The sequence below is a fragment of the Orbicella faveolata genome, unplaced genomic scaffold (assembly GCF_042242905.1).
Source record: "Orbicella faveolata isolate gen_17 unplaced genomic scaffold, um_ofav_v1 contig_25, whole genome shotgun sequence".
In the NCBI taxonomy this organism is placed as follows: domain Eukaryota; kingdom Metazoa; phylum Cnidaria; class Anthozoa; order Scleractinia; family Merulinidae; genus Orbicella; species Orbicella faveolata.
Genome location: NW_028301553.1, coordinates 19,871,369 through 19,892,500, shown reverse-complemented (window position 1 = coordinate 19,892,500; position 21,132 = coordinate 19,871,369). Strand labels below are relative to the sequence as shown.

The window sequence follows — 21,132 nt, the reverse complement described above, 5'->3', positions numbered from 1 at the left end:
ACTTGATTTCAATTCAGATGTGCCAAAAATGGTCACGGCTGAAATTAAACAATCAGATTTCTTGGAAAGGAAAAGTTGTACCGCGTATACATATGGACCTGATTCTTTCAAGAAATACCTTTTCCTGTGCTCTAATGCAAAAGTTCATGTTCTTGAGAACCCGTGGGAGGGTAGCGTGATACTTGAATGACACTCCCTCAGCAGTTATAAGACCAAGTTGAGGCCAAGAAGCAGGAACAGACACATGCCCGTGCCACTCCCCTTCAGATTCCAGATGACACAACGCCACTATTCTCTCCACAGACGTCATCTGAATGTTACAAAAAATAACGAAGCGTTGGTAAGTGCTTGGCCTTGATAAGCAAAAGAAATGAGCGTCCAAAGTTTGTATCGCGCACAGGCTCGGTCATATAATATGAACAAAATATGAATCGGTTTCCAATCGCTTAGTGTTTCAAAAACATTACTGACTGACAGACGTAGAATATACATTTCTGAAAAAACCAAAACATGTGTGACAGGTGTTGGGATACTCGCACTTTAATATTGATATGAACATCTCTTTATTCAACCAGTGAGTATTCTGACCTGCACGCATCTGTTCCAATTAATGAGCCATTTGCAAGTAGCTAGCTGTTACATGGTACAAAATCCACCACGCTGGAGGCAAACTAGATCATTGAACAGTTAAACCAAAGCAACTTTATCTAGTGCACTTAATTTCTTTGTAGCCTGTTCTCCAACATGGCGGATTTTGTACAACGTAGCCGTTAGCTGTGACAGCAGTTGTAGGTCTATTCCCAGTACGAAAATAAGCTAACCTGATTTTCAACCTCTGCGCTTTGCCTGACACACCATTGAAACTGACCAGTCAACAGAACAGCATAACTCAAACAAAGTCCAACAATGCCCGCATCCATCTCTAATTAATTTAAAATGTGAACACATTCAAATGAGAATAGAAAGCCTAGCATTAAGTACATTAGCGAAAGTTACAACGTCAAGTGGCGTTTCAATCAAGGTATAGGGGCCGGTTTTGTCTAATTAACGATCAGCACATGTTCAATGAACCTGCAATGTAATTGGTTATAGCCCCATCTTGGCCAAAGTGTCTCTCAGAAACATAGTGTTGTTTATCATATCACAGATCCTTCAAGCTTGTCGGCCAAGGTTTTGTTTTTGACTGGTGATGAACCTTGACATTTTTCTCGGTCGATAAAGACGTAAAAAAAAAATTGGCCAATATTCACCCCGTCACGACCTTACGCTCGGTCAATAACCCCTGGGGCGGATACAGGATTTTAGAAAAGAGGGTTCTAGAAGGGAAGGTAGTCCGGGGGCATCCTCCCCCGGAAAAATTTTAAGATTGAGGTCCTCGGAAATGGGATTTTGGATTTCCAGCATACTGAGGCCAAGTCAGCGTATGTCTCATTAGATCCGCCCCTGAACCGACACGTCTCACATTGCCTACTTCCAAGATGAACTAAGCTGTGGCTCAAAACCAGCTATTTGGCCTTCCTACCAACCAGCTACTAACTACACATTGACTTAACAAAGACCACAAAACGAGGACCACTAAAGGTATAACGGCTTCAATATTTGCTAACACCTACAACTGAGATTGCAAAGAGAAAACTGAAGGGCGACTATAAAACAAAAGGAAACTATACAAAAGTTCTTGTGAAAGAAACGCACCAAACATTTACTGCCACTGATGTGAAGTTTATATGAAATAATTCATATATGAACTGCGGTTGTAGATGAAAGTGAAGAATGATCATCGCAGTTAATTTTCCAATTTAAACAATTGGAAAGAAGAAGCCTGAAAAAATCAGGGCTTTAACGGGATTCGAACCGTGGAAAATTAACTGCGATGATCATTCTTCACTTTCATCTACAACCGCAGTTCATATATGAATTATTTCATATAAACTTCACATCATTTCACTCCTCACGGGAAGATATGAACTCAACTAATTGACCTCGCTCCCAATGTGTGGCTTCATAGCTCAGTTGGTAGAGCATCGCACCGGTATCGCGAAGGTCACGGGTTCGAATCCCGTTGAAGCCCTGATTTTTTCAGGCTTCTTCTTTCTAATTGCTTAAATTGGAAAATTAACTGCGATGATCATTCTTCACTTTCATTTACTGCCACTGTTGATTTCTTTACAAAACGTCGGGAATAGAGAAATACTACTATCAGTTCAACGTCTAATGCTCAGTTGTACCATAAATACTTAGAATAATCATAATGTCTGCCGCAATTTAGTACAGCACTAACTATAAGCTTGTTAGTTAAAACGATCAAAACAAACACAGACCGTGTAACCCAAGCCCCTCCCACACATTCAAGACAGACAGGCGTACACCGTTATTTATTTAAGCCGGGTTAACCCAATCAGAGTGAAAGCTGACTCTGTTACCAAAAGGGACCCTGGAACAGTTTTTATCATGTCTAACAGTGTCAAGGCAGTTTTAGCATGTTACCTTACCTCTTCGTTCAGCTATGAAGAGAGGTGTAAATGAAGCCATGAACACAAACAATGTACAAAGGAAATCCAAGCGATAAGCGAACCACCTTGAAGTAGCGATAAATAGAAACCAAGTTTCGGTATGCTGATCTTGACATAAATTGAACTCCTGCATCATTAACTGCTGTAAATTGTGAGTACGGATTGAAGGCAGGCCTTCCAATGTTGTTGTCAAGTGTGATAGTACTGGACTTCGAGCTGCAAATCAATTCACACAAATTTTGTTCATTTGTAATCGTTAATCGCAAGGAAATGTAGCGATGGAAGCTACAGCTGCAGTGAAGAAGCACATGATAAGAAAAAAAATACCCTAAATGCTAGGTACCTGTGGCTTCGAGCCGTTTAATTTCTCTGGAAGTCTTCAAGTAGTAGTTCCTCACACAATAGAATACAAGAGTGAGCGGAACCAGTCCTACCAAGATGAACGGCATTACCATCACATTAACAACCACCACTGCGACAACTAACAGACCAAGCTAACAACAGAAAACAAACGCTGATTGTCAGTCCTATATGTTAAGGTTAGTCACACTTTTTATTCATCAAATTAACAACACTGAAAACACCATTTGAATTCTCTTACAGTGATCACAGGAGCGATAATTTAAGTCATTCTTTGAAGAAAACTTCAGAAAACCGTAGAACCCCGCGACAAGATTTTAAAATGTTGGGAAGTTTTTAATCTATTGCTTTGAGCAATCTTACATGTACAGGATGACTTCACAGGAGTTTTTCTAATGTTGCTTTACACTACAATGCATCCTCGATAGAAGAGACTGAAAAACCTGAATTGGTTAACGACAATGATTACATGTTGTTGATATGTGTTTCAGAGTTAATAAAATTACCTGAAGGAAATCAAAAAATGTTTCTGGAATAAGACTGTCCATGTATGCAGTATCACTTGAAAACCGGTTCAGGACCCGACCTGAGTAAGGCAATCAACAAACCATGAAAAAAGAGAATACCTTTAAACAATATATAAAACAATTCTTAGCTTTTGACGTGAGACAAAGTAAGAACACTGATAATCATATGTACCAAATACAAACGTCACAGGTTTTTTCCCCAGGACTTTTCAACCACAAATCAGCAGTATTCAAGAAACTCGTTTTTCTCAGAATCACAGGTAAAATCTGTTTAGATAAGGGCGGACATAAAATACAGAATACTTGACTCTTGGACTTCTTCACATAATAATCACTTAACTCCTGTATAATTAAGGTCATCTTAACTGTAATCTCAAGTATTCAAAGACTTGAAAACAAAATTCAAAACCTTAGTATTAATTTATCTCGAGTAGTTAGGCATCAGATTGGAATGTTGAACTTTTAAAAATTTCTTAACCAGTAGACTTTGTTACTAAGATATACACTAAATACCTTGACATTCTTATGAAGTTTTGGGAATAAGGGGATAACTTTATACAAATACAGGTTTGTTAGAAAATTGTTGTTCTAAAATAAGAGGGTTTATTAGAGATTAAAGGAGGTATATTATTAAATTAACACTTCAAAAGTACAAAGCATTGTTACAAAGGTAGTCTAAAGAAAGAAAACTCGGATAGTTTATCGATAATAATATAATTATACTGTACTGTAGATAAGAATACCTATTGGATTTGTGTCAAAGAAGTAAATAGGTGCTCGTATGACTGCATCAAACATGTGACTGTGAAGTTTCTCGGATGCCTTTACAGTCACGTGGAAGAACAGAAGAACTCGAATGAATGACAGAACAAGTGTGCCAGCCACCAGGCCTCCGTAGATGATCATGTAAATCTCCTCCACACTTGTGTGAGATACGGACTCAACCATAGCAGCTTGTACGAATGTGAAAAGAAACATGTCTTGCCCTTGAGAGTTTGACCTAAACAAAACTATAACTTAGTTTCTCACTGCCTAGATCTTAGCGGGCTTACTTGGCCTGAATTTGTTATGAGTCTTGCCTGTGAAAACTGTGGCAATGATAGCCAGAGTAAGACGATATGACTAAATATTGCGAAAATAAAAAAATAAAGAAATAAAAAAATAAAAAAATAAAAAACAAGCAGTTTTTGAATGTAAAATTATTGGCAAGTGTTCAAACCTGCTACGAAGTGTGAAAAGTGATATTTGCAGATTTGGCTTCCACTCCCAGAACATAACAAAATTAGCCATGTAAAATATATTTATCTACCAGTAAATGCAATAATATATGCCATAATAAGCTCTCATAAAAAAAAACAAAACAAAACAAAAAAAAAACAGAAAAGTATTGAAGTAGACACCAAGTAGCTCAAGGGTTTTGGTCTTGCTCTGGGTATTGTCCGTAGTTTAATTATCTGTTTCAAACCTTTAAAAATAAGTATTTGAGAAAAATGAACGAAAGGAAAAGAGGGTAAAGCTTCACTTAAATTCACAGATATATGTACCAACTGGCTTAAAATATATCTACTGAACAGGGTAGTACAGTTAAACATAAGGTGTACAAGCTTTGCAGCAGTACTCGAATACTTTCCCACTGGTACTTTGACTAACCGGATCTCACGTTCCATGTCATGCCGACTATAGTTAATTAAAAAGTTCTCAGATTAACTGTAAGTACGTGTAAATAACATACCACTGTGACAGCCACCAGTCACTTAACGTAAAAGCTCCCTGAGTAACAAAAAAAAAGGAACATCTGTAAAATGCGCTGTTCCATAACGAATTGCTGAATACTGTAAACTGGTGGATGTCATTTTAATCTGATAATAAGGTCAAAAACCCATGCTTTGGTATGGAAGCTACAGTGAGCTAAACGTGGAAGGAGCGGCGTTTAAAGTCAGCCAGTTAGCATGTATTTGTCCTAGTTTAACCTTCACAAAGTGGACATTAAATTGTCTATCATTGAGAGGTTTTACTGGTAATAATAAAATTGAAAAAATTACTCGATTCTGATTGGCTGAGAACAATGCAGTTCAAGTGTAACACCAGTACAAAAAGTGTAACACCAGTGCATATAACACATCGTAATTCTGGATTATGATTGGCTGAAAGACAATAGGAAATTTTCTAAGCCAATGATATCACATACAATGATGACGGAAATGTTGTGCCGAAACTCTGAAAAGAGTTTCCTTGAATGAGTAAAGATGGCTTCCAGAAAGGTCTTCCGGCACTTCCTTCACGCGAATTTTCTCATGTTTATGTTATTAATTATTATTAGTTTATGTCAATTTGGAATTCATTTGCACTTGTGAGTTTTTCAAAAAATTGAAATTGCACTCGCCGAAGCGGCTCGTGCAATTTCAGCTTTTTGAAAAACTCACCCGCGCAAATTAATTTTACATTGAACTCGAAACCGTATGATTACCTATGTGAATTCAAGGCTAAAAATGGTAAACGGTTTTTGCTGTATAACATGATAGCAAATAGTTAGTTTAATAACTTCCTGGTTACCTGAGCACAAACACAGAGGACCAATAGCAAAAGTAGTGCTACACAATTTCCTCCTGCTCTAAAATATCTCAGGTATAAAGTGTAGGGAATGTTTCCTCTTGGCCGTTCTTCACTCTCCACTTGGGGCTTTTCCGTTGCCTTGAAAGTAAAGAAGAGCAACAGATGCAATTGTTACGCATTTGCTATCAAAATAAGCCACCTTTGCCTTATTACACAACTACTTACTAAAATCAGTCAATGAAAAATGGTGTACAGTTCAATCACACCTCGGTCTCTACTCATTATACAGGCCTTGTTACGCTCAATCCAAACAGTCAAGACAATATTCTCCCAGTAAACATGTATATCATTATATGCAGGTACATTAATAAGTTGGACAATCCTTCCCTTTGATCTTTAATATCGTAAAAACTCGAAAACAACGATTGTCGGAAAATAGCAATATAATTGCACAGTTGCTAGTAAACCTAAAGAGTAAATGTAGCCATTGTAGCGACCTGCCGTAAAATGCAACATTACCATTCAATAGCGAATGTGAGAGTATACAACTGCTTCTTATTCTTATTCTTATTCTTATTCTTATTGATACACATTTAAGACTACAAAGGCTACTAATACCCTCGCATTCAAATATTCATTTTTAAATCCAACCTCGTAAAATACTTTTAAACACAAATTGTATCCAAAAGCCGAAAATAACCCAGTTCGCTACTTTACTTTATGGCATCACAAGTCCTGAGGTGATGATGAAATGATGTAGAGTACATTTGAAACTTTAGAACCGGAAGCACTCTCACGTGAGGAGGGAGAAGGGACGGGGGGGGAGGGGGGTGGTATTTCATAACGGTTAACTATAGTTTGATAACCTATTTTGGTTCTATCTCAATACAAGTTCCAAGTCGTACAATTTCACCTATAATACCTACATACAGGCGAAGTGGTCCACTCTGCCGACACGTAACAAGATTTTATCAACTCTACACTACACAAACATGCATCACAGCATATCTGACAAATCCTTCCTGTCTGTATGGGAGATGCTTCAACCTGCTACAGGAACCACTGGAGTAAGCCACATATCTGTATGTTTCATACTTAGTAATCACCTTATTAGCCATGACCTCAAAGTCTGCCTCTATATCGATAGATGATGCAGTACTCCATCGGTTTATTGCTTTCACACCTTTTGTCCCATTCCCCCTCCTCAAGACAACATTCTGCATTTTAATGGGTTGCACTGGCTCTGAATCATCATCAATTGCACTGTCGTTATCATCATCATCATCATTACTCGCGCTCAGAAGAGACACCAGGTCTATTCCCTCACTAGCAAGGTCTGTGTAACTTCCACGACTACGAATTTTCCCCTTTAAAAAAAAAGCCAAACGGGTGAGTAATCAAAAATTAAAAACCTATAATATGATATTAATTATGAATCCTATTCCCAGGAGGATTACAACTACAATTATAATATAGATAGGACCCTTCCAGCGCTCCGATTGGTCAAAAACCCATGTTTTATCAGAGTATAAAACATAGAAAAAGCGTGCTTTATTGTTTTGCACATGTAAAATCTATATCATATAGCAAATAAAGAAGCTTAAGCCGTATATTATACTGTGATAACACACTCCGGACATTTGAGAACACTCGAGAAATGCAGAAAACATTCGCCTGCAGCTCGTGTTTTCTACATTTCCCTCGTGTTGTCGAATGCCAGTCGTGTTTTATGACAGAGCTATCACAGTGTAATACACGGCTTAGGCTTTTTTACTTGTTAAAGTGCACCTAACCCCCAAATTTTTTTTTCGCTAAAATGAATCTACATGTTATTTGAAATACTTCTGCAAAAAAATTTTTGGATTCGGTTAAATCCTCGATTTTCTGTGCCCCGACGAAATCTCGAAAATAGCCCCAAAACACCGCCATTTTGTTTCACGACCGAGTTTGAGGAGAATAGGTCCCGCGGCTGTTGTGACGTCTACCCCGGAAGATCGAATATCTCACGTCCTCTCATTTCCTTCAGGATGGTGCAATACACATTCGAAAAGTGCGCAGAAATGCCTTCTAGAAGTGCTATCGGCTGTTGCAGCAATATCCCACATCTAAAGAAAGATATACTGTACAATTTACTAGCGATGATCGGTCAATGGTACAATAAAGACATAACGATGGTTGATTTTGTCGAACCGAAACAAGCGAACTGAGTCTGTGAAAACCATTGAAGAACTCTCACTAGAATTTGTTCCGCAGACTTTCAAACGCTATTTTCAAATTTTTCTGCTTAAAGCCAACCAGCAATTTGTCGAAATACTACCGACAACCTATCTCTTCCAGTCCCGCAGTATTTATAACATAGCCGGCAAAGTTGTGTGATCCGGTCATGATCAAGAAGCGTTACGACCAATTTACTGATGTGTAAATGGGTCGCAATTGTACGCCGCCAACCAGCACTTATTTCTCTTTCGATTTAGATTAAAGTCGAAGATTAATCCTTTAGAATTACATGATAACAAAATTGTTACACTCACAGAGTTTTTTGAAGGTTTGGAAATCAGTAGTGCGACAGACGTTCTATACATTAGTGTCGAAAATATGACCGCGTAACATCATCTGCGGACCGCTTAGGGAACACATCCTTTTCGCTTATCCGACGAATTTCACTGCAAACTTTGAAAAAAATTTACACTGGTTATTTGGAGTTACGACTTAAAACGTGTGGCAATGTGAAATCGGTAATTGTATGAAATGTTTCCTTCCGCCTTGCTTCCCGTAGCTTCAAAAATACAGGTCCAAACAATTCTACGATTTTCAATCGATCGAAGCCAGTGTTTTGGAGATCATCAAGTCTCGAAAACTGTAACACTTACGTCGCTCTTATAAACATGAAGCATTCCAGAAAGTAAAACACAAACTGGATTTAATAGAACAACCATACCTTAACAAAATACATTCTCGCTACGGACAAATGTAAACAGGTTACCATTATCAAGGGAGGGGTGTCCACTTGTTCAAGTCGTGAAGATACAAGTGGGTCAAGTGGTACGACTCGTGCTTGAATTGAAACAAAACTTCCCTTACATACATGTACTTCTGTGACTTGAAAATATCACCTCAAAAACCTTGACTTGCCTGTCAGGCAAGCAAAGGACAGAACCACAAAATCCAGTAAGCCCGGGCTATCAGACATGACTTTCTGTAAATTGCAGGTTGGTGGGGAATACTGTTTGTTAATGCACGCTTTCACTGACTGGACATTGCTACATGAATCTCTGGCTCATACAATGTACAGCTGTATCCCTTTAGGAAGGAAGCAAACTGAACCACTCACCTCTTCAAGATATAAAATTTCCGTAGCATTGCGAAGATATTGAAGTTGGTGAGTGACGAGAATTCTAGGACATTCTTGAATAATTCCATTGATACACCTGAAAAAAGAACAAAGTTGAACTATGTATCATTTAACCTTTCAGCTTATTGGCTTTTATTAAGCAGATTTACATATGCTCGTTTTAATTTCAGTCTTGAAAATCCGCCTGTTTAGTTTCTTTTTAACTTTTAACTTTATTCTATTTTATTTATTGATTTATTTATTTTTTCACTTTCTGTTTAACACATAAGTTTCACACATACGCACAACCCGCTGTGGCAGAAAACAGTACCAGTCAAACCCCTGACTTAATCTATCATGAAGCTTTGAAGAAAGACGATTCCATACATTTTCTCTTGCCATTCTGCAATTCTCACTTGTTATCAAAAGTTATCTGACTTGGACTAAGAATTCTCTGACAAGGCACTAAATTCTCTGACTTTTCCCGTACATTAGAAAAAAAAATTCAGTACAGATGTTCCTGACTTGTGAAAACCCTGAAGGGGTATAACTTCAAATCCCTTAAACAATAACAAAAAGAGCGTTATAAGAACTGCAAAATGTTCTTTTTTACTCGAACTGGCAACAAGTTTTGCCAAGAAATGTAGATTAAAGCATCCTATATCATGTTGATCAAATGTTCGAGTTGTAATCAGATACCATTGCCACAACATACACAAGGCTTAGGCATCTAGATCACGCTGATCACATGTGAGTACCACATGATTGAACAACGTTTCTGTGTGATATGAAAACATTTGGTCTAAACATTCCAGATTGACATCTGAGTCAATCTTCACACAAGAAGTTTGGCAAAACGTTTTGCCTGTCAAAGTCTCCAGCTAAGAAGATAAAAAAAAAAACAGAGAATGGTGTTACATGTAGTTGCAGTCCGTTTTGAAGATAAGATCATAACTCACGCATCAAAAAGTTTTCTTCCTACTCGCACATCTACGGCACTAAGAGGGTCATCAAGGATATAAATATCTGCTTTATAATAAACTGCCCTGTAATAAAATGGACAAAGCAAGCGATTAGAGCTGCTACAGTGGAAAAACAACAAAAGTTGAGATTCAAGAAACATGAAAACAAGTTCATTTAAATTTCATTGCTTTGCTGATTCCTTGGTACTCATGCCTCTGTTTTTAAATCTTAAAACACTTCTCTGGAGAATTCGCCACAGAACAAAATACCTAGAGCATTAGCAATCTTTGAATAGAAGTTAAAAGGGGCATGGTCGTGGAGCGCATTAAAATAATGTTTGATTGCAAATAATCTTTACACATCTTCTTTTCATGCAGAAACAGAAATCAGATTTCTACTCATGTACCTTGCCAGACAGAGCCTTGCTTTTTGCCCACCACTGAGTGTCACACCCTTTTCACCTACAAGTGTCAAGTCTCCTTCAGGAAGTAACTCAACATCCTAAACAATAAAGATAAAAATGATACACCGGTATTATTTATGGTCACTACAGCCACAGAATTATATTTGCCTTCTTGATTATTGCTATCAGAAATTATTATAAAGTACTGTCACTGTTAAGAAAGGTCGAGGTATGCTGGGCGGATAGTCGTGTTTCTGAAGCTCTCCGCAATTTCAATAGTTTTTTAACGCTTTATGGCCGATGCTAATTTAAATCTTAAAAGGAAAAAGCGTGGAAGCAATTCAAGTACCTCCGACAACGAATTGAGGTCTCCAGAAGAAAAAAGGGCCAGAGATAAGCCTTTGAACGATGACTCAGCGTCGTCTTCAGGGAACAAAATTCCGCAGCAAATAGAAATGACTCACGACCTTGGTGCAAAAGTTGACCTTATTCTTTCTAGTCTCGAAGCAGTAAATTCAAAACTTGAGTCAATTAACGCTGTGGTTGTTAGCCTAGAAGAGAAACTGTGTAAGGTACAGGGCAGAGTGGAAATGTTCGAACAAGATCAGGCGAAGTCGAAGGACGCCATTAAAGATATGCATGATGGCCTCCAAGCATTGAATACCATTGTTGAAGCAAGTAAGACCGCTGGTGGTAGAGTTAAGAATTCCTGCGATGATAAATACAAGGATCTACAAGATCAATTGTTGTACGCGGAGGTTTATCAACGGCGCGAGAATCTTCGCTTTTATGGCATAGAAGAGAAGACCGGTGCTAAGGAAGATACCCACTCTGTTCTTCAAGAATTCTTTGTGCAAGTGCTGGAGATTCAGCCAGGAGAAGTTCAAACAATTGAGTTCCAACGGGTGCACAGATTAGGAAAAACAAACGTAGACGGAAAGCCGAGAGCGATAATAGCGAGGTTTCTGCGTTATCCAAGACGAGTCTTTTGAAAGATTCTCAGTTTGGCATCTCAGCGGACTTGCCGAAGGAGATTGTTAAAAGGCGCAAGGAGCAGTTTAAGAAGTTGATTGAGGCAAGAAAATCCGGTAAGCTTGCATTTTTCAGTCGTGCGGAGCCCGACAAGCTTTATATTGACAGAGTTTTAGTACCGTTATGAACTGACACTCGTGTTTTGCTAACAAAATTTCGTTGTCATGTCATCAAGATCCTTCTCCATAGTCACTTAAATTTACAATTGTATGTTAGCATAAAATAGCAATGTCAAACAGTATATTTGAAGATGGTCAGGGTACGTTACGTTGACTATATGAATTTCATGTTTAGGGTTGCAGGGATGTTATTGTTTATCGTTCCGCGTTAAGCTTACATTTTTTGGAGAGTCGACATCCAACACGAATTGCGGGGCATTCACCATCTTCTGTAGTTTCAGTGTCCTGTTCGGTGTTTTTTCGATTCGATCCACAGTAGCGAAGCAGTTTTTTCTGGCTACTGTAAAATATGTCGTTAGGGTTTCAGTGTCTCGTGTTGCGTGTTTTTATTTTTTGTAAAGTAATTTATTGCATAAAATTTTGCTCTTTGTTAGGTATAGGGTCAAATTCAAATTCAAGGTCAATTTCTTTCAAAGCTGGCTTCGCAGCCAACGAACATATTTAATCGGTGGAATTTAAATGGAATATTATGCAAATATGGCTCCTAGCAATATTAATTTTAAATTATTGTCGCTAAATGCTCGAGGGATTCGATCTTTTGAGAAGCGAAAGGCATTGTTTGGGTGGTTAATGAAAGATAGAGCGGATATTTGTTTTTTGCAAGAATCATATAGTGCTCCTGAAGTGGAGAAAATTTGGAAATCTCAATGAAAGGGGAAATGTTTTTCTCGCATGGTACGGAACATAGCAGGGGTGTCCTCATTCTAATTAAAAATTCTTTAGAGTTCAAACTTAAAACTATCAAAGTGGATAAAAACGGCCGTTTCATCATCTTAGAAGCAAATGTCCAGGATCATCCCTTTCTCTTTGTTAACTTGTATGCCCCGAACAAAACAAACGAGCAAACTACATTTTTTGACGAGATCCGTGAAGAATTGGATAACCTTTGTCTAGCAGAAGATTGTAACATTGTAATCGGTGGTGATTTTAACGTAATTTTCGACCCTGATCTAGATGGAAATGGCGGAAACCCAAAACGAAAAGAATCGGTTAAGTGCATTGAGAACATCTGCCTTGCTAATGATTTAATTGATATATGGAGAATTAGAAACCCAAATGTAAAACGTTTGACATGGCGTCAGAAGACGCCCGTGATCCAAAGGAGGCTCGATTTCTGGCTAGTAAGCAATGGTATGCAGGAAGATATTGATAATGTTGATGTCATTCCATCGCTTAAATCTGATCATTCAGCAATTGTGCTATCTATAAATGGAATTGAGATTAGATCCTGTGGTCCCTCGTTTTGGAAGCTTAATTCAAGCTTGATAGATGATAAGGAATATGTGTCTTTAATTAATATGAAATACCCATTATGGCCGAACGATGAATTCAAAGAAGTTACAGATCCAAGGCTTTTCTGGGATCTGATGAAGTATAGAATTCGCCAAGAAAGTATTTCTTACAGTAAACTGAAAGCCAAAGAGTGACGGTCAAAATTGGTAGCATTAGAATCTAAGCTCAATGACTGTCAAAAAATGTGTGATCAAGATCCTTCGCCAGAAAATATGAACATGTTTGAGGTTTTGAAGACAGAGTTTGAGCTCCAGAATGATTACATCACCCAAGGGGCAATAATACGAACCCGAGTCACCTGGTACGAGCAAGGAGAAAAAAGCAACAAATATTTTTTAAATTTAGAAAATTCCAGAGGTAAGAAAAGTTCAATTCGGAAGATATTTAAGGAAGATGAATCCTCAACATCAAAACCTCGAGTGATTATGAAAGAACTTCGTTCCTTCTATTCTGACTTTTATAAAAAAAGTATAAATGAGAAAAGTGAAACTTTGACAGATTTATTTATGAGGGATTTACATCTTCCGAAATTGACCTCGGACCAAAGAGAAGGATGCGATGAAAAATTAACGGAAGGAGAATGTTTTAACACTTTAAAGACATTCCTAAAGAACAAAACTCCAGGGAATGACGGGCTCACGGTAGAATTTTATTTAGTGTTTTGGCCAATAGTAGGCAAGCATTTGATTGATTGCTTTAATAGGCCCTTTGCAGCTAAGCCGTCACGTGACCTACTTTTCATAAAATTATGGGCTATAACTTAACGAATGCCAGAAATGGAAAAAGCATGTCGAAAATATCAAAATGGCCAAGTTTGAGGCCCCCATCATCAGAGAATGAGATTTTATGATGGTCTGAATTTTTGAAAGAATAAGAAGATTTGTATGGAAAAATGTTGCTGGAGAGCAAGACCTTGCTCTCCAGCAACATTTTCCATACGAATCCTCTAAATTTTCCGAAAATTCAAACTATGGTATAAACTTACTCGTTTTTGCCTGGGGCCTCAAACTTGGCCATTTAGGTATTTTCGATGCGCTCTTTCCATTTCTGGCATTCGTTTAGTTATAGCCCATAATACAAAAAATTTTTAAGAAAAATTTGGTCACGTGACCCCAGCTGCAAAGGGCCTATTATGCACATGATCATGGCGAGCTCTCCAATTCTCAAAAACAAGCTGTAATTACTTTGTTGGAAAAGAAAGCAAAGGACAAAAGGTTGATAAAAAATTGGCGCCCAATTTCCCTAATCAATGTGGACGCCAAAATAGCTTCTAAAACTTTAGTCAAACGATTGGAGCCAATCTTACCCGAGTTAATTCAATGCAGTCAAAATGCGTACGTAGAGGGAAGGTCAATTTTCGACGCTGTAAGAACTATTGACGATATTTTGGAATACACCAAACATACGAAAATGTCAGGTATTCTTGTTGCTATTGACTTTGAAAAAGCGTTTGACTCTTTGGATCATACTTATCTTTTAAAAGTTCTCAATGCCTTCAACTTTGGGCCATCTTTTATTCAATGGATCCGTACTTTGTATTCAAATATATCAAGTTGTATTATCAACAATGGTTTTACATCAGATTATTTTACAGTTGGTCGAGGTGTGCGGCAAGGAGACCCACTCTCACCTCTTCTTTTCATATTAGGATTAGGAATTCTGGCATGCAGTATTAAAAAAAATGACAAGATTCAGGGTATTCAAATTGGCAATTCCGAGGTTAAAGTGTCATTTTTTGCAGATGATTTGACCTGTTTTCTCCGTAACAGATCCTCATATGATTGTTTACGAGAGTGCCTTAGTAAATTCTCGGAATGTTCTGGTCTCAAAGTAAATGAGGAGAAGACTGAATTTTTTATTTTAGGCACAAGGAATTCAGAGTTTGAGACGTTCCCTCATGAATTTAAAACTTCGATTAAAATTCTTGGTGTGCATTTTGATTATAAAAATGTAAGGAGAAAGAAAGCCAACTTCGATTCTGTCCTGAAATCCATCAAAAAGGTGTTGAATATGTGGAAGTGGAGGTGCCTGACGCTTATTGGTAGAATTCAAATAGTGAAATCATTCGCCATACCCAAAATTATGTCCAAGGCATCTTTAATTCCAGTGTCCAGTGAACTCATTAAAGAAGTTAATAAAGAACTTTATTCCTTTATCTGGAAGGGCAGGGACAAGGTCAAACGTTCAACTTTAATAAATGATATTGAAGATGGCGGTTTAAAAATGCTGGATCTTTAATCTATGATCTCTGCTCAAAGAGTCATGTGTGTAAAGAAATACGTTGAACATTATGCAAGTCCCTGGAAGTATGTTTTGGATTTTTATCTGAAGAAAGTGGGTGGAAAATTTTTGTTTAAATGCAATTTTGATAATCGGACATTATCCATTACTGTTCCTATCTTCTACAGAGAGTGTTTACCAGCCTGGTCTTCTATAACAAATTACGACTCGTCATCTTATGAATGGTTAATGAATCAAATTATCTGGAACAACAAGTATATTTTAAGTGAGGGTAAATCCATCTTTCAGTCGGTTTTCTATAATTTAGGAATTCTTAAGGTTGGTGACCTGGTTTCTAAGGAGGGTGTTTTTCTCAAAAGTGACAAAATTCTGAATTCCTCTTTTTCCCCTTGTTACTCCTTTGCCCTAATGGGTGTTTTTGATGCTATCCTAAAGGAATGGCGTTCTACAATTAAAACAAACCCATATTGTGCTCCCCTCCTATGGATCAAACTTGTTTTGAATTCATAATTGCGGGTAAAACGATCGACCTCGCTAATGTTACATCTAAGTTGGTCTACAACGAATTTCGCTCTTTGAAGCAAACTCCTGCCACTGCGAAAGCTAAAATTTTAAGTAAATACCCTGATCTTACCATTGACTGGAAAACGTTGTATTCTTTGGCTTTTGAAACTACGTTAGACACCAAACTAAGAGAATTCCAATATAAAATTTTAAACCTGATTATTTTCACTAATAAAAAACTTCACCAGTTCAAAACGGTAGAATCCCCTTTATGTGCCTTTTGCAATGCAGAGGAGGAATCCCTAGAGCATTTATTGTATTTTTGTGAGTCATCGAGTTTCTTTTGGAAAGAACTGTTATCTTGGATTGCAGTGGATGCCAATATTGTACTTAATGCATCACTGTTAGATATTCTTTTTGGGAAATTTGACCTTGAGAAAGATTTTCTCTTAGTGAATCATATTCTTTTGCTTGCTAAATATTTTATTTATAAGTGCAAGCTTTTAAAAGTTATCCCATCACTTTTAGTCTTCAAAGCTAAGTTAAAAGCAACCTATAAATTAGAATTATATATTGCAAAAGAGAAGGGAATATCACTAAATCATTATAAAACGTGGGATAGCTTTCTGTCTTGGCTGTCTTGATGCCTTGCATATTTATGTACATGTAACTTTTTCTTTGTTGTTTGAGCCGTTTTTAATTTGTATTTCATTCATAGTAGTCACACCGATACACAACAACAACGACACCAAAAATCACGTTTTGTATCTTGAATGTTGTAATCTTGACCCTAAGCACCTACTTTTTTACTTTAACGCAGTGCAGTAAATGAATGTTTCGAATGTAGCTTACTAATTTTTTTCCTCTTAGTTTTTGTAGTATTTTGATTTTCGTTTCTTTCACTTGTATTGTTATTTTATTTTTTGTACTGTATTGTAATTATGTCTTTTAAATGGCAAAAACCAAATAAAATTTAAAAAAAAAAAAAGTTTTCAAACTGATCTTGACTTTCTTCCAAAATGAATTCGCAACATCAGGGGATACTTAAACACCTGGAAAGATAAAAAAGTTAAATTTAAGTATTGATAAAAAGAGAAACAAATTCCTACCTGTTCTAAGCAACAAGCGCTCATAACCTTGTCATATCTGTCTTCCTCAAATGCCTGTCCAAATACAATGTTTTGTTTCACAGATCCAGAGAAAACCCAGGCTTGTTGTGGAACATAACCAATACTTCCTTTGATAAACAAGTTTCCTTCAATAATCCGCAATTCACCCATCATCGTCATCAACAACGAAGACTGCAAAAAAACGTCATCATATTTACAGAATGATCAAGCACGAATACATCGGCCACACGAGCAAACAAAATAATTGTGTCACTTGGCTACTTGAAAGAAAAGGGGGGAGACCTACAAATCAGTAAACAGATTCCGAAAATCAACCACTTTTCGAGATTTGAAGTTCAGGATGTGTTTAAAAGCATTTGTCCAACTCGTGTTATCAAAAAATGGTGCAATAATGCACCTAACATTTTTCTCCTGTTGGGTGAAGTGTTAGGGCAGCCTGATAATACCACCAAATGAATACAATATCAATTTAGCACTCAAAATACTTTTGGCAGTGCAGGTATCTTATCATTTTTACATTTACAAGTATGGTATATCAGAGTGGTACGGATTTCATCAACAGGCTGTCAAAGATGGAAGAAGGCACTAAAATATATTTTAATTTGGTACGCAGTACACTGCAATAAAATACCTTTCCAGAGCCAACTGGTCCAACAACCATACACAGGTCTCCCTAATACAAAGAGACGAAATACAATTGGAAGTCTGACTGTAAGGCCCGAACATTTAAACAAAGCGTACGGTTTTAGAAAAGGACTAACTTGGTTACATCTCCATACTAGCCAAAACAAACAGAGTCTATCATGGTTTTCTTTTTTAGGTTCATGAGCGAGATTGTATATGAATAAGTTTTCAAATGCATCTATACTGTGCATCATGTGCACACAACTTTTGGCGAGAAAGAAAAACTTCTTCTTGCTGAACTTGGCCAACAATTTCGCAAAACTGGGAACAAGGGGTAAGATAATAATATCCTGAAGAAAAAAGGCAAGGCTTGGAAAGAAATTTCAAAACATCACAAGGACGCTGGAAGCGAATGGAAATTCAAACTGTAAGAAAGAATGTCACCACTAAACCACAGAATAAAAGAAGCCAGGTGGGAGAAAAGCTTTAGCACACCCAACACAGATCAACAAAGATGGTAGCAGATGTCATTCCTGCATCTGTCAAACCTGTTAGAAACAACTTTGACGGCCATTCTGTCTAAGCAGAAGAGGGCGTCCTCGCCACGTTTGATGCTGTAGGCTTTCTTTCAACATATCAGTTAAGTTAATTACTGAATCCTCCCTAAAACGGAATGGCTTCCTGAAATCTTTGATACCAAATTCTTCCAGTGGGCTTGACCAGTCCTTGAAATGTCAAATTTGTCTTCCATGTTGATGACTAGTTCTCGCATATTGCCTGTAGTGTGCTATCCCATTCATGACTCAAAACACAATGACTAAAGGAGGTCTAAACCTGCCTGTAACCTGCTTTAAGCTACTACTGTTTGTTCATTGACATTAGAACACTGTCTAGACGAGAACAATTGTTAGAATAACATTATTATTATAGGCATTTGAACAATTTAATTTGTAGCCTAAGACACAGTTTAGACCACGACTTTCTAAACCCTGGTCTAATCGTCATTAACATAATTAGTCCTGAGTGTTTTTGGTGAAAATATTCACCTTTGGAACTGGATTCAATCTAGAATCATCCATTTACAATACCTTTCCCACTTCAAAGCTAACATCTTGCAAAGTAGCTTTGTCATTGCTTTCCTAAAAAAAAATTATTAATAGGTTAATTAATTACCCATTGCATATAATATATTACTACATGTACAGGTAATCTAAAACTACGAATAGACCAAAGAGGTAAGATGATATAAATGCAACTGGCAATTGAGTTGCCAGATGCAGGTGCAGGGGCAGATTTACATGTATTGGAAGGGGGGGGGGGTGGATTGGGTAGCTAGCCATTCATTTTGGGAACATGCCCCATTGATTCTGCAATACCAACCACTCCCCTCCCCTCCCCCCTCCTCTTGAAAAATCCTGGATCTCATGAACTTTATGTTCTTAGCCAGCTACTCTGTTAACAAAGCTATTTGTCCAGTTCGTTAGACGGAAATAATCATCCACCTTCTCCAAAAATAAAGTTTTAATAGACTATGGCTGCCACACTAGCTACGAACCTACAACGACAACGGTAACCGGGCCTGCGTTGGCCCAGCATGCAATGGGCCTAAAGCCCAGTCCTAACCGGTTTTATTGTTATTACTGTTATATTTATATTTAATTTTTTTTTCTTTTTCTGTGGTTTGGGTGGCCATTTGAAAGGGAACTTGTTCCTGTTTTTGGCTTTCCCCCTCAGCTTTATATATGAATATGTATGTATTTCTGTTGAGAAAATGATTAAAGTAAAGTAAAGTAAAGTAAAGTAAAGTAAAGTAAAGTAAAGTAAAGTAAAGTAAAGTAAAGTAAAGTAAAGTAAAGTAAAGTAAAGTAAAGTAAAGTAAAGTAAAGTAAAGTAAAGTAAAGTAAAGCAAAGTAAGTAACATACGATACTACATTCCCCCCTTGCTTACAGATAGTTCTATGGGGTGACACCCAAAAACAATAACAATAATAACATTTATTATTTGTATTGCGCCTTTTCTATAAAATATTCAAAAGCGCATCACAACAGTAATTAATAACTAAAATTTTACAAATCTTTCTATCAAAATCATAATATATTTACAATAAATGGGTAAAAGATAATTACAAATAAAGATATAGATATGCTAAGATAACTGAAATGATTCCTTAAATAAAAATGTCTTCATTAAAGTCTTAAAAGATTCTAAGTTCGTTGCTTCGCGCGCGGACCTTGGCAGCTTATTCCATAAGAAAGGAGCAGCTACCTGGAAAGCTCTGTCTCCCAATGTTTTCCTGGCTTTCACACTTGGTCTTTCCAACAAACGACCATTGTCGTTACACCTCAAATGGTAGGATGAAGGCTGTTGAATACTAATTAAATCTGAAAGGTACTTAGGTGATAGGCCATGCAAAATTTTAAAAGTTATCAAGAGTATCTTATAATGTATCCTGGCACGCACTGGTAACCAATGTAATTCTGCGAGTAGGGGTGTTATATGACAGAACTTGTGCGCACGATATATAAGTCTTGCACTCGCATTCATAACACGTTGCAATTTCATAGTCTGATATTTCGGGATTCCATACAGAAGGCTATTACAATAATCCAATCTACTACTAATAAAAAATTAAACAACAACTTATCACGAAAGAAGTCAGTGTCTAAAGGCCATTCTAGACCGGGAACAGTTGTCTAACTTCAGCATTATAGCTGAGAGTCTGGGTACTTTTCCTTTATACACGTATCAGTGTCTTTTTGGTGCCTCTCACTTCTCCTTGGTCCCTGATCCCGGGCAAGTGGTGATGTCAACCCGGCAGGTAAGGCAGCATTGGCGGGAATGGACTCATTGGCCCCTGTCCCAATCATGCTTCCATCAGTCTGCTCCAAACCAGGGGGCCCATCTTCTCTGGTGCTTGGTGGTGACTCATTGACAGGCTCTGCCAGCCATTCTGCACTGGACCACCTGTGGGCTTCCTCGATCGATCTGAAGGGAACTTTCTTAAAGTGAGCCGTGGTCTTTGTGATGGAGCTGCCATCTGGCCTTTTGGCTACCACCCTGGTGCCTTTCCTGCACTGCACCCGCAATGGTTCTGCCTCATAGGCAGGTGTGGCCTTGTTGATTGCCTCCTTTCGGACTAGTACAGAGTCTCCCACCTGTACGTCAGAAGGTTTGACATACCTTTTGTTGTCTGTGTACCCTTTCATTTGCATTTTCTCCTCAAGATCCCTCTGGAACAGTTCTTCAAAGTTATGCTCACGAGGAATTACTCTGATGGGAAGCCTGGTGCGGAACTTGCGACCGGGATACATCAGATCTGCCGGAGCAATTTTAGTGGTGCAATGAGGAGTCGCTCTGTAGGCATGAAGGAATTGGTATACCTCCTGCTTGAAATTCGATCCCGTCAACTTGCTTATTTGGTGCAGCTTCTTCAGTACTCTCATGAACTGCTCAGCCTGTGCATTGGCTTGCGGATTCA

The 21,132-nt window shown here is 37.7% G+C and overlaps 1 protein-coding gene and 1 pseudogene across 3 annotated transcripts in view; one reads left to right on the top strand and one right to left on the bottom strand.

Annotated features, from left to right (window-relative positions):
- Positions 1 to 21,132, bottom strand: part of LOC110066524 (ATP-binding cassette sub-family C member 4-like) — a 66,095-nt gene that overhangs the window by 7,951 nt on the left and 37,012 nt on the right. For all 3 annotated transcript variants that reach the window (XM_020773751.2, XM_020773753.2, XM_020773752.2), the window contains exons 10-24: positions 18,742 to 18,792; positions 17,661 to 17,702; positions 17,009 to 17,200; positions 10,654 to 10,748; positions 10,244 to 10,330; positions 9,285 to 9,381; positions 7,060 to 7,320; positions 5,954 to 6,091; positions 5,133 to 5,170; positions 4,144 to 4,400; positions 3,380 to 3,459; positions 2,857 to 3,007; positions 2,493 to 2,729; positions 822 to 922; positions 119 to 310 (exon numbers count right to left, since the gene is read on the bottom strand). In XM_020773751.2, the coding sequence (XP_020629410.2) occupies positions 119 to 310; positions 822 to 922; positions 2,493 to 2,729; positions 2,857 to 3,007; positions 3,380 to 3,459; positions 4,144 to 4,400; positions 5,133 to 5,170; positions 5,954 to 6,091; positions 7,060 to 7,320; positions 9,285 to 9,381; positions 10,244 to 10,330; positions 10,654 to 10,748; positions 17,009 to 17,200; positions 17,661 to 17,702; positions 18,742 to 18,792 (2,019 nt within the window). The remainder of the gene's footprint in view (positions 1 to 118; positions 311 to 821; positions 923 to 2,492; positions 2,730 to 2,856; positions 3,008 to 3,379; positions 3,460 to 4,143; positions 4,401 to 5,132; positions 5,171 to 5,953; positions 6,092 to 7,059; positions 7,321 to 9,284; positions 9,382 to 10,243; positions 10,331 to 10,653; positions 10,749 to 17,008; positions 17,201 to 17,660; positions 17,703 to 18,741; positions 18,793 to 21,132) is intronic.
- On the top strand, positions 10,944 to 12,009 carry LOC149109300 (uncharacterized; annotated as a pseudogene).